This window comes from Schistocerca serialis, chromosome 3 (genome assembly GCF_023864345.2).
Source record: "Schistocerca serialis cubense isolate TAMUIC-IGC-003099 chromosome 3, iqSchSeri2.2, whole genome shotgun sequence".
Lineage (NCBI taxonomy): Eukaryota > Metazoa > Arthropoda > Insecta > Orthoptera > Acrididae > Schistocerca > Schistocerca serialis.
Window position 1 is genome coordinate 451293400 of NC_064640.1, and position 12401 is coordinate 451305800.

A 12401-nucleotide genomic window follows, 5' to 3' on the forward strand; every position below is an offset into this window, starting at 1 on the left:
TTGGAATTATTATATTCTTCTTGAAGTCTGAGGGTATTTCGCCTGTCTCATACATCTTGCTCACCAGATGGTAGTTATTTGTCATGACTGGCTCTCCCAAGGCCGTCAGTAGTTATAATGGAATGTTGTCTACTCCCGGGGCCTTGTTTCGACTCAGGCCTTTCAGTGCTCTGTCAAACTCTTCACGCAGTATCGTATCTCCCATTTCATCTTCATCTACATCCTCTTCCATTTCCATAATATTGTCCTCAAGTACATTGCCCTTGTATAGACCCTCTATATACTCCTTCCACCTTTCTGCTTTCCCTTCTTTGCTTAGAACTGGGTTTCCATCTGAGCTCTTTATATTCATACAAGTGACTCTCTTTTCTCAAAAGGTCTCTTTAATTTTCCTGTAGGCAGTATCTATCTTGCCCCCTAGTGAGATAAGCCTCTATATCCTTACATTTGTCCTCTAGCCATTCCTGCTTAGCCATTTTGCACCTCTTGTCGATCTCATTTCTGAGATGTTTGTATTCCTTTTTGCCTGCTTCATTTACAGCATTTTCATATTTTCTTCTTTCATCAATTAAATTCAATATTTCTTCTGTTGCCCAAGGATTTCTACTAGCCCTCATCTTTTTACCTACTTGATCCTCTGCTGCCTTCGCTACTTCATCCCTCAGAGCTACCCATTCTTCTTCTACTGTATTTCTTTCCCCCATTCCTGTCAATTGTTCCCTTATGTTGTCCCCAAAACTCTCTCTAACCTCTGGTTTAGTCAGTTTATCCAGATCCCATCTCCTTAAATTCCCACCTTTTTGCAGTTTCTTCAGTTTTAATCTACAGTTCATAACAAATAGATGGTGGTCAGATTCCACATCTGCCCCTGGAAATGTCTTACAATTTAAAACCTGCTTCCTAAATCTCTGTCTTACCAATATATAATCTATCTGATACCTTATAGTATCTCCAGGGTTCTTCCATGTATACAACCTTCTTTCATGATTCTTGAACCAAGTGTTAGCTATGATTAAGTTATGCTCTGTGCAAAATTCTACCAGACGGCTTCCTCTTTCATTTCTTACCCCCAATCCATATTCACCTACTATGTTTCCTTCTCTCCCTTTTCCTACTCTCGAATTCGTCACCCATGACTATTAAATTTTTGTCTCCCTTCACTACGTGAATAATTTCTTTTATCTCATAATACATGTCATCAATTTCTTCATCATCTGCAGAGCTAGTTGGCATATAAACTTGTACTACTGTAGTAGGTGTGGGACAATAATGCATTCATGATGCTGTTTGTAGTAGCTTACCCACACTCCTATTTTTTTTATTCGTTATTAAACCTACTCCTGTATTACCCTTATTTGATTTTGTATTTATAACCCTGTATTCACCTGACCAAAAGTCTTGTTCCTCCTGCCACCGAACTTCACTAATTCCCACTATATCTAACTTTAACCTATCCATTTCCCTTTTTAAATTTTCTGACCTACCTGCCCGATTAAGGGATCTGACATTCCACGCTCTGATCCGTAGAACGCCAGTTTTCTTTCTCCTGATAACGACGTCCTCCTGAGTAGTCCCCGCCCGGAGATCCGAATGGGGGACTATTTTACCTCCGGAATATTTTACCCAAGAGGATGGCATCATCATTTAACCATACAGTAAAGCTGCATGCCCTCGGGAAAAATTACGGCTGTAGTTTCCCCTTGCTTTCAGCCGTTCGCAGTACCAGCACAGCAAGGTCGTTTTGGTTAGTGTTACAAGGCCAAATCAGTCAATCATTGCCCCTGCAACTACTGAAAAGGCTGCTGCTTGTACCTTAGTTTCCAATAATGGGCCCCAGTTTGTTTCTCACACCTTCAAATTGTTTTATTCCCATCACAGAGTCCATCATGTTATGGTTCCACCATTCCACCCTCAATCAAATGGCAAGGTGGAATGATTAGTATGTATGTTCCTCCTCTGTTTTCTGAGCACCTATTGCTTCACACCCATGGGGGAGCAGAGCTCAGTTGAGTTGCTTCATGGCCGGCAGCCTCACACACTCCTCCACCTTCTGTGGTCTATACTGCATCTGCTGCAGTCAGGCTTGTCTGGCCTCTTTGTGTCAGGATCGTCAATGTGGATGCAAGGGTTTGGTTGCCAGCCCAATTGGAAACTGGGCACTGTTGTCCATTGCTGGGCATGCTGTCTTCATGATGTCCATATGGCCAATTGGCTGGTGTATTCCACTTTGATTAGTTGCAACCCCGCTTGCTGCTAGAAGTTACCATTTTACAGGTGTAACCCCATCGCCACAGCCCATCCCTCTGCTCTCCACCTTGAGCCCATCATCACCTGTTGTGCAGGCACCCTCTTCTCACTGGCTGCCTCACCACATGCGGCGCAGCCTGTCTCCAGCCTTTTGTACATTGCTACAGCCTTCTTTCCTGGATGGGCCATCTCCACTGGCCCCCTCACCATCATCACCTCAGCCATTTTGTCACCAGTGGGTTCAGCCCTGTCTGCTTTGCACTGGGAACCATCTGCTGCTGATGACAAAGACATGCCAGTGTCCTCCCTGGTGCTGTCATCAGTCAGCACATTCTGGCCCTATGCTCCATTGTCCACCTGGTACACTGTCCTGCCCCTGCTATTGGCTCCAACTGCCACCACTTTGGACCAGTGTGCTGTATCCTGCTAGTAGTGTGTGTGTGTGTGTGTGTGTGTGTGTGTGTGTGTGTGTGTGTGTGTGTGTGTGTGTGTGTGTGTGTGTGAGAGAGAGAGAGAGAGAGAGAGAGAGAGAGAGAGAGTGCACTGAGTGTGCACTGAGTGAGGCCTGGCGGATAACGAGAAACCGCCAGGCCTCAATCTCCACTAATTTCAATTTGCCGCCGCTCATACCTCACCTGTCTTTCAACAACATCTTTGTCTCTTTACCTCCGCCTGACTGACATCTCTGCCCAAACTCTTTGCCTTTACAAATGTGTGCTTGTGTCTGTGTATGTGCGGATGGATATGTGTGTGTGTGCGCGAGTGTATACCTGTCCTTTTTTCCCCCTAAGGTAAGTCTTTCCGATCCCGGGATTGGAATGACTCCTTACCCTCTCCCTTAAAACCCACATCCTTTCGTCTTTCCCTCTCCTTCCCTCTTTCCTGATGAGGCAACAGTTTGTTGCGAAAGCTTGAATTTCGTGTGTATGTTTGTGTTTGTTTGTGTGTCTATCGACCTGCCAGCACTTTCGTTCGGTAAGTCACATCATCTGTGTTTTTAGATATATTTTTCCCACGTGGAATGTTTCCCTCTATATATATATATATATATATATATATATATATATATATATATATAGAGAGAGAGAGAGAGAGAGAGAGAGAGAGAGAGAGAGAGAGAGAGAGAGAGAGAGAGAGAGAGAGAGAGAGAACGAACCTCAGCTCCAAGGTGTGCTATGTGCCACTGAGGTGGATGGCTGTAGAGTTAAAACAGGAGTTAGCATGCAATTGGTGGGGACTTCAGTTCCACCAGTGATGAAATGTATAACTGTCCATTCTCCACATGAGAGCTGGATTCAGCATTTTCTGCAGCTCATTGCACAAAACCTGATGGTCAGAATAGGGTCCAATAGAGAATGTTACAGCACCCCACAAATAACAGCAAAGAAACCGTCATGGGTATCTGGACAATTTCCTGACTAATTGAAAAGTGTCATTCTAAACCCCCTCTGATACATCTCAGAGTACTGCCCTCACTATCTGCATAGGAGAAATATTGGAGCAGATGGTAAACTGACATTTTGTCTGGATTTTAGAAGTCTGGATCTTTAAGTGTGGGTTCAGGAAATAATGATTGACAATCAATAATCAATCCTTCTGGAGGTGGTTATACAACAAGCTTTTCTCCACAGGCATCACCTAAAAGATATTTTTATTTGCCCTTGAAGGCTTACAATGCTACTAAAAGGCATAATATCCTCAGGCAACTCCATGAATGGGGCATAAAGGTGATGTTTACCAGTATTCCTACAGTCCTTCCCTTCCTCACATTATTTTTAAATATTGTTGGCAATTATTATTATTTTTATCATTATTTATTTTATGGCTTTCATTGGACCACTCTAGTCAAAAATACAAAGTTGTAAACAAGTTGTTACACAGGGATACAATTTGACTCAACAATAACTTAATATGATATTTAGGTAATATAATTATTAGAGTCTATTCTTATATGAAAGGTGTTTTGCTCTTTTGTCTGCCCAATATTTCTTCATTCTTCCAGATATTTTCTTTCTTTCTTCATCTGAGACCACTCTTCCTGTACTTCTTTTATTGATTTTCATTTGTAGTCTGGTTTGTGGGTCTTGCAGTATTCTGGTTTTCTCTGTCTTGTTTTTTAGGTCATCTACCGTAATTTGGAGTTCTTTTATATCTTCCTTAATTTCTGTGATCCATTTAATGTCGCCCTTGCTATTCCACAATTTTTGTATTATTTTTTCACTAATTCTGTTTTCTGGAGTTCTCATCAGATGTCCAAAGAATGAGATGCATTTCTTCCTGATCGTGCTCATGAGTGGTTCTATTTTCTTATATACTATTTCATTTGATGCTATTCTCCAATGTCCATTTATTTTATACTGTTTATTTATACATGTCCTAATTATTCTTCTTTCTATTTTTAGTATTCTTTCGGTTTCTGCTGTATTAGTTGTTTTGAAGATAGTTTCAGCTGCCTACATTATTTCTGGTTGTGTAACTGTTTTATAGTGTTTTAATTTTGCATCTATAGATAGGCTTTTTTCCTTGTATGTAGTTTTGATAATGTAATTTGCGTAGTTCAGTTTTTTTATTCTATTCTGCCATGATGGCTTCTCATTTAGATTGTATGTTATTATTTTGCCTAAATATTTAAATTTATCAACAATTTTGATTTCCTGTTCTCCTATTGTAATTTTGTTTGCAAGTGGTGGATCAGTTAGCATAAGCTCAGTTTTTTCAAATGATATTCTAAGGCCTACTTTCTCTGCTATTTCTTGTAGTGATTTCACTTGTTGCCTGGCTTCTTGAATGGTGTTGGCTAGGATAGCAAGATCATCAGCGAATCCCAAGCAGTTTAAGCTAATATCATCTTTTGCGCTTCCAATTCTTATCATCTTTGGATTGTCCTTGTACCATCCTCTTATTATGTATTCCAGTACACAGTTGAACAGTAATGGTGATAGGCAGTCACCTTGTCTTAAGCCTGTTTTTATGAGGAATGGTTCTGAAATTTCTCCTCTAAATTTCACTTTTGATTTGGTGTTGGTTAGAGTGAGTTGTATTATTTTAATTAGTTTTGGATGGAGTCCTAGATTTCTTAAAATTTTTAATACTGAAGGTCTGTGGAGACAGTCATATGCCTTCTTAAAATCTACAAATGTTATTGCCAGAGGTTTGTTCCGTTTCTTGTAGTATACCATAATCAATTTTAAACTAATTATCTGCTCTGCACAGCTTCTCCATGGTCTGCAACCTCCCTGATATTCCCCTAACTCCTGTTCTAATTGCTCCTTGATTCTTTCATATAGGATCTTGGATAGAATTTTGTATGTGCAGTCTAGGAGAGAGATTCCTCTGTAGTTGTCTGGGTTGCTCTTATCTCCCTTTTTGTGTAGTAGGTGGATGATAGATGTGGTCCAATGTTCGGGGAATCGTTCTGTAACCCTGATTGTTGTTAGAGCCATGTGTAAGGAGGTCTTGACTGTGTCACTTGCATATTTCCACATTTTAACAAAAACCTGATCTTGTCCACATGCCTTATAATTTTTTTTTTTTTTTTCCTACTTCTTGTTGGAAAGTTGGAGGGTCTAGTTTGTTAGGTTTGGTTTTTATTGGATTATTTATGTTGATCTGTAGAGGTTCTTTGGGTTCCTTGCAATTCAGAAGTTTGTTAAATACTTTTGCCATGATTTCTGCATTTTCCTTGTTACTATGTGTCATTCTTCCATCTTCGTCTTTCAGTATTAGTGTAGGGGCCCCATATTGTTGTAGTTGTTTCCCAAAGGTTTTATAGTAGTTCCTGGAGTTGGTTTTATAATAATTACCTTCTATAGAGTTTATAATATCTTTATGGAATCCTCTCTTGATTCTTCTAATATTTTGTGTGAATTTTTTTCTTTCTTTTTTTAGGTTGATGGCATTTTCTTCAGTTTTATGTGTTTGAAACTTTAACCATGCTTGGTGTCTATTTTCATGGAATTTGTCACATTCTGATGTCCACCATGCATGTTTCCTTCGTGGGTTCAAGGGAGCTAGATTCTCTGCTTTTTTTTTTTTAAGATTAGGCACTAGTTGTTCTAGATCATCTGTTAATTTGATGGTTTGTGTTATTTGTTGGTATTTATTATTTTTAATTAGCTGATGTGGGTCAAACCTCCTTTTTATTTTATTAGTTTTTCTGGTCCTCTTCTTCAACGGAGTGAATTTGATTTTAATTTTAACTATATAATGGTCTGAGCCTGTGTCTGCTCCTCTCAGTACTTTAACATTGTGGATCTCCTTATGAAAATTTTTGTCCATACAGACATGGTCTAGCTGCCACACCCCCTTCCTCCAGTCTGGATGTTTCCATGTTTTAAGTTTACTTGGCTTCCTCTTAAAGTGTGTTGATTTAGATATAATGTTGTGTTCTCTGCAGAGTTCTACAAGTCTTTGACCGTTTTTGTTCGTAAATTTATGTGGACTCCATTTTCCAACTATATCTTTATATTTCCTTTCTTTTCCCAACTGAGCATTGAAATCTCCCAACAAGATTTTTACGTTCTTTTTATTTACTCTGTTCACAGTTTGTTCTAGAAGGTCCCAAAATTTATCTACCTCTTCCTTTGTTTTTGTTAGACAATTTTTTTCATTTGTTGGGGCATGAGCATTTATTATTGTATAGGTTTTATTCATTGTTTTAAAGCTTAGAGTCGCAATTCTTGGTGATACTGCTTGGAAATCCATTACTGAATCTATTATTTTTATGTTTACTAAAAACCCTGTTCCAAACTGGGGACATTGTTTCATTGCCCTCGGTCCTGGTTTCCCATTACAAATTCTGTATCCTTGTGATACAAATGGGTCCTCTGTGGTGTTTCTCATTTCTTGGATCCCTGTTATTAAAATTTTTTGTTTATTTAGTTCATCTGTGAGCTCCTTGAGTTTTCCAGTCTGAAGTAGTGAGTTTATGTTGTGTGTTGCTATATAATTTATTTGCTCATGTTTTATCTTCTTTTTGTATTTTAGTGTGCATTTTGATGGTTGCAAATGCTCCAATTCATTGCTGTCTTCTAGTTGACTAACCACCGAATCTGATGTAGCCTTTTCCTGCCTTTTTGAGCAGGATGGTGGAATTTTTTTCCTAAAAGACCTTTCCATTTTTGACTTTCGAAGGTTGTCAACCTTAGTTGGTGCAAGCTCCGATTTACAACTATGGTTGTTAACCGCAGAGGGTGTGTTTGGTCCGCGAGAGCTATTTTATTTCACTCAAGTCCACCAATAAACCAGTGAGGACTTCCCTATCCGCCACCTGGGACGTGCCACATAGGAGTATCACCTCTCCTCCTACTATGACCGCATAGTAGGTTCGTGGTATTGTTGGCAATATTTTGTTTAGTAATTTTGATCTAGAGAACTGAGATCTTCAAAGTAGAGTTTTAAGTGTGACTGTGTTTTCAGTGGATATTAACAGTAATATGTCCACTGTAAGGGACTCCATCCAGTGTTCCCTAGTCATTGACAATTCTCTATTTTTAGCTCATCTTGCAGAACTGCGTGCAGCACATGCCATTCTCTATTTTTAGCTCCTCGTCCAGCATTGCAAGCACCATGTGTCAGTAACAGCTGAAAGTTTGGAAGCTTGAGAAATAGGTAGATAAAACTGGCACTAGATTTCCAATTGAGAATTCTGTATGGGTCCTTTTTAACTGTTTATATGCTGTTTTTAATTTGCTTGAATTTAGAATGGGGGACATTACCTCCAAACAAAATGTGTTGCTGTCCCCTCACACCTGTGTACTACTCCATTGGCCACCCACTCTTTGATTTATTCTTTAACAGCTCATGGCTACCAATGGGGCCTATATTGATACATGCAAAGCATTTCACATTAGAAATGTGTGTGGAAAGTATTGATGTTTTATGCCAAGATTGAAATAAAGAAACCTTTGGCTACGTAGGAGGACCAGAATTAGTTTAGAATTGATCACATTCAAGAACTAATTCACTCTAAATATAATTTTAGGTCGGTTTTTATAACATTTTAGATAAGGTCTGAAATTTTATGCAGATGGCTCAAAATATGGAGATAGTCTTTGCCAGCTGCCTCTTTGGGTATAGACTCCTCAGAAAGGTTATAGTTTTTAGTGGAAACTATAAGCAATCCTGAAGGCAATGGAGCAGGTGAGCCATCATCAAAACAAAAAGTTTCTTCAATTCCCTTAGTGTCCTACAACCATTGTAGCCAATGTACGCAGTGCAAATAATAATCCAGTTATGCAAGACAAACTGGGTGTGATGTACCTACCACCAGTCACTCAGACTGGATGTACCTACCACCAGTCACTCAGCTATTAGGCCCTGGAAACCCAAATCTATGTACATTTCCAAAAGCTCCATAGCTGGTTTCAAGAAAATTGCTTCTTATTCATAACGATCATTCTAAAATAAGGGTGCAGGAAGTGCATCCTTCAAGCAACAATGATTCCTTAATGTTTCCTGATGAAAAATATTTCAGAGCTGTAACTGCATGAGACAAAGAAATGCACAATGTTTTGATTAGCAAAAGTTAAGATAAGTAATATAAATTATTTAAAATAAATGAACTGAAGTGCAAAAAAAGCTTTGTAGCACTGGGAAATCTAGTTTCCAAATATATGCATGAAGTACTCAATGAAATATCCAAAGTGACTTGATCTGACACACATTTTCTTTGGAAGAAAACCAATTCTTTGGAATTAACATTACAGCAAACTTGGCCATAACAACTTTCTTTGTATGACTCTATTACATAACATTACTACATGAACATAGTTTTTCTTGAAGTAGCTCTCAGAAACAATAAGTGACATATGTGGAACTTGTATAATCTCCTGCTAATGAAGACATGTTTGCCATTTAGAGCATATACCTGTGATAGTTTCAGGAGTTGTTGAGGCTGTGATTGGAGCGTGTTCTTACCATGATTTTTATTAATTTTGGGGAACAAATAATTTTTAGTAGTTCCTGATCACTTACATATTGCCTCTCCATAAATAAGGGAAGAAAAGTATTTTGGATTTTCCAAATATCACCTCTGCAATATGTTTTGTATTCCACGTAAGACATAGCACCTGGAATTTTCTGAGTTAGCTTTTTGTCTAAAAGCAGTGCACATGCTTTCAAGGCATTGAGTACAGCAAGCAGTATTTACTTTTGTCATCTGTAGAACACTCTTGGTTTTTTGTGGCTGTGTTAAGGTATCTTCCAATGTTTTGTTCAGTTCAAAAATGGTTCAAATGGCTCTGAGCACTATGCAACTTAACTTCTGAGGTTATCAGTCGCCTAGAACTTACAACTAATTAAACCTAACTAACTTAAGGACATCACACACATCCATGCCCGAGGCAGGAATCGAACCTGCGACCGTAGCGGTCACGCGGTTCCAGACTGAAGCGCCTTTAACCGCACGGCCACACTGGCCGGCTTTTGTTCAGTAACCTTGGTTCATAATGCAGTAGTATAGTAGAGGTCAGCCTTCAGAACCCTCTCCTGTGAATTTGATATGCACATTTTTCAATGCGCAAATTGAAATATTATGTAAAATTTGTTAGAGTGGTCTTACTTCACATAAAGGTCATTCCTGTTTAAGCACTTGTAATATGCTAATACTTTATAATACTCAGAGTATGTTCACATAATCCAGAATTAATATTTTTCATGATTAGTATAAGAGTCTTTTATTATTGTATCTATTTCAAGAAAAACAGCCCTGTTGAATTGCAAAATAATTAAAGTGTAAGGAAACAATTAACAGACAGTTAATTAATAAGAGTACAGTGTTTCAAAATGCAAAATCCTCATTTCAAAGTACAATTTATTAGCAAATTCTTTTCATTTTGCTGCTATTTGTCAATGAAACCTGAATTCATTAAGACAAACAAATTTTTACTTCTAGCAGCAAGAATAAATACTCTTATCTACAAATATATTTATTTTCCTTTATATATTTCCAGCAAACTGTGTGATTTTATTTTTCATTTGTTTCCAGAAAAGCTCATCTTGCTCCATTCTTACCAACACATCCTATTGTCAATCCAATGGCTGATATGGGTAAACAGTCGAAGTCTTTTGGTGTTGTCAGTGCTGCACCATTTGGTTCCTCTGCAATCTTACCAATTTCTTGGGCATATATAAAGGTTAGTTAACAATATTGAACTCTGGGAAGATTTTCTGGTACAATTGTTACTCTCACTATTCCTTGGTAAACATATTGCTAAAATTAGACTGTGGCCAGAACTACAGATATTCATGTGAGAGCAGAATTTTTTCAGTAAAACTGATCATTATTTATTACTAATGTTCTAGCCACAAAATTCTCAGACAAATATACCTGATAAGTTATGAAATTTTTCTTTGGGCTGGAGAACAGGCTAGGGAGTAATAATGCAGGAGGATTGCTATATATCAGGTGAATGAGAGAATTCGTATGTAAATCAAATTCTGTGTCAAATAAAAACTGATTCACTCACTGTAAATAAAAAAAGATAAAAGACTAGAGGGGATACTTAAAGGATGTGGAATAAGTAAGAAAATAAATTAATGAAGAAAAACTGTAAAAATTGCTGCTGTTAGTTACACTTATTACCAATCAATATTCATGATAAAATTCGCTATTTACGTTTGCTTTACCTGATTTTTGTTTGTAGTGCCAGTAAAAGAACAACAATAGACAAACAAACACTGCATTGAACAATTCATGTTTCCTAGTTAAATCATATTCAATAACATGTACTTAAATATTAGTAACTAGTTGAAAAAGAAACTGTGGAAAAAGTTAGTATCAATCGCTTATGAAAGTGGCAAGGTTGCCAATACGCTACATTTTGAAAATATGCTAACACAGTAAATAAATTATGGGTATATATTTTGATTACACCTAAGTTTTTACCCAAGCTAAAACAGAAACATGACCGGCAGTGTTTCTCTTTGTCAGCAGCTTTACAACATTCCATATACAAGAAAACATAACTAGTCATTGTTGTTCAAATGTGTCTTAAATCTTATGGGACTTAACTGCTAAGGTCATCAGTCCCTAAGTTTACACACTACTTAGCCTAAATTATCCTAAGGACAAACACACACACCCATGCCCGAGGTAGGACTCGAACCTCCACCAGGAACAGCCACACAGTCCATGACTGCAGCACCTTAGACCACACGGCTGATCCCACGAGGCATCTAGTCATTGTTGAGCTTGTTTTTAATTTGAGAATATAGTGTTTAAGTGTCTTTATATACTTTGAAACTGTATTTCCAGCTTCAAAAGGCTACACTCTAAACAAAAATGATTTCCATAAGGCAAAAACTAAATTTGAATGGTGTTAACTAGAGAGAGAGTAGCTTAAATGTTTTAGCTGGAGCATTATTTCCATCACCAGTTTCAACCATACATATAATGGAACATTGCAGACACACATTCTCACATTCCAGAGTGAAAATGTGCAATTTCTTCAAGTAATGAACTGATGCTTGCAAAAGTTATTTGATAGAAAACTTCTTTACAAGAAAATGCAGCATTTGTATGGAGAATCATCCACAGAGACAGTCATTTTGGTGTGCTCCATGGGAATGTGATAGGGCCATTATTACTCGTATAATATATTATTGTTTTAGCAGAAAATGTTGATAGAAACTTCAGGCTTCTAACAGATGATACTGTTATCTATAATGGAACCTTATTTTGTGATAATTGTAGTAGTGTCCAGTGAATTCTTGACTAATCTTGAGCTTGACATGAGGTCATGGACTTAAAGAAACATAAAATCAAGTAGTCCTCGATTCTTCTTCTTCTTCTTTCTTTTTCTTATCATGGCATTACAACCCTATGTGGGAATTCAGCCTCTTTAACAAGGTTCCTCCATCCTGCCCTCCATCAATGCAGTTTTTGCCATCCAGTGATTCCAAAAGTTTTTATATCCTCTTCCACATTGTCCATGCACTGCTGTCTTCTTTCAGTAGGCCTACATTGTTAAGCATCTTTTGTCAGCATCCATCCTAAGAACGTGTCCAAGCCAATCTATCCTTTTGCTTCATATTGATTTTACAATGTTAGTTCCTTGTATAAAGCAATCTATACCAACATTTGCTCTATTTATTTATTTCTTTATTTATTTGTTTATTTATTTCATGTTCCGTAGATCTCATATTGTGAGCAC

General features: G+C 37.8%; 1 protein-coding gene across 1 annotated transcript in view; it reads left to right on the forward strand.

Moving 5' to 3' along the window:
- LOC126470350 (glycine dehydrogenase (decarboxylating), mitochondrial) overlaps window positions 1–12401 on the forward strand; it is a 288221-nt gene that overhangs the window by 233952 nt on the left and 41868 nt on the right. The window contains exon 16 of the mRNA XM_050098138.1: window positions 10235–10382. Within this exon, the coding sequence (XP_049954095.1) occupies window positions 10235–10382 (148 nt within the window). The remainder of the gene's footprint in view (window positions 1–10234; window positions 10383–12401) is intronic.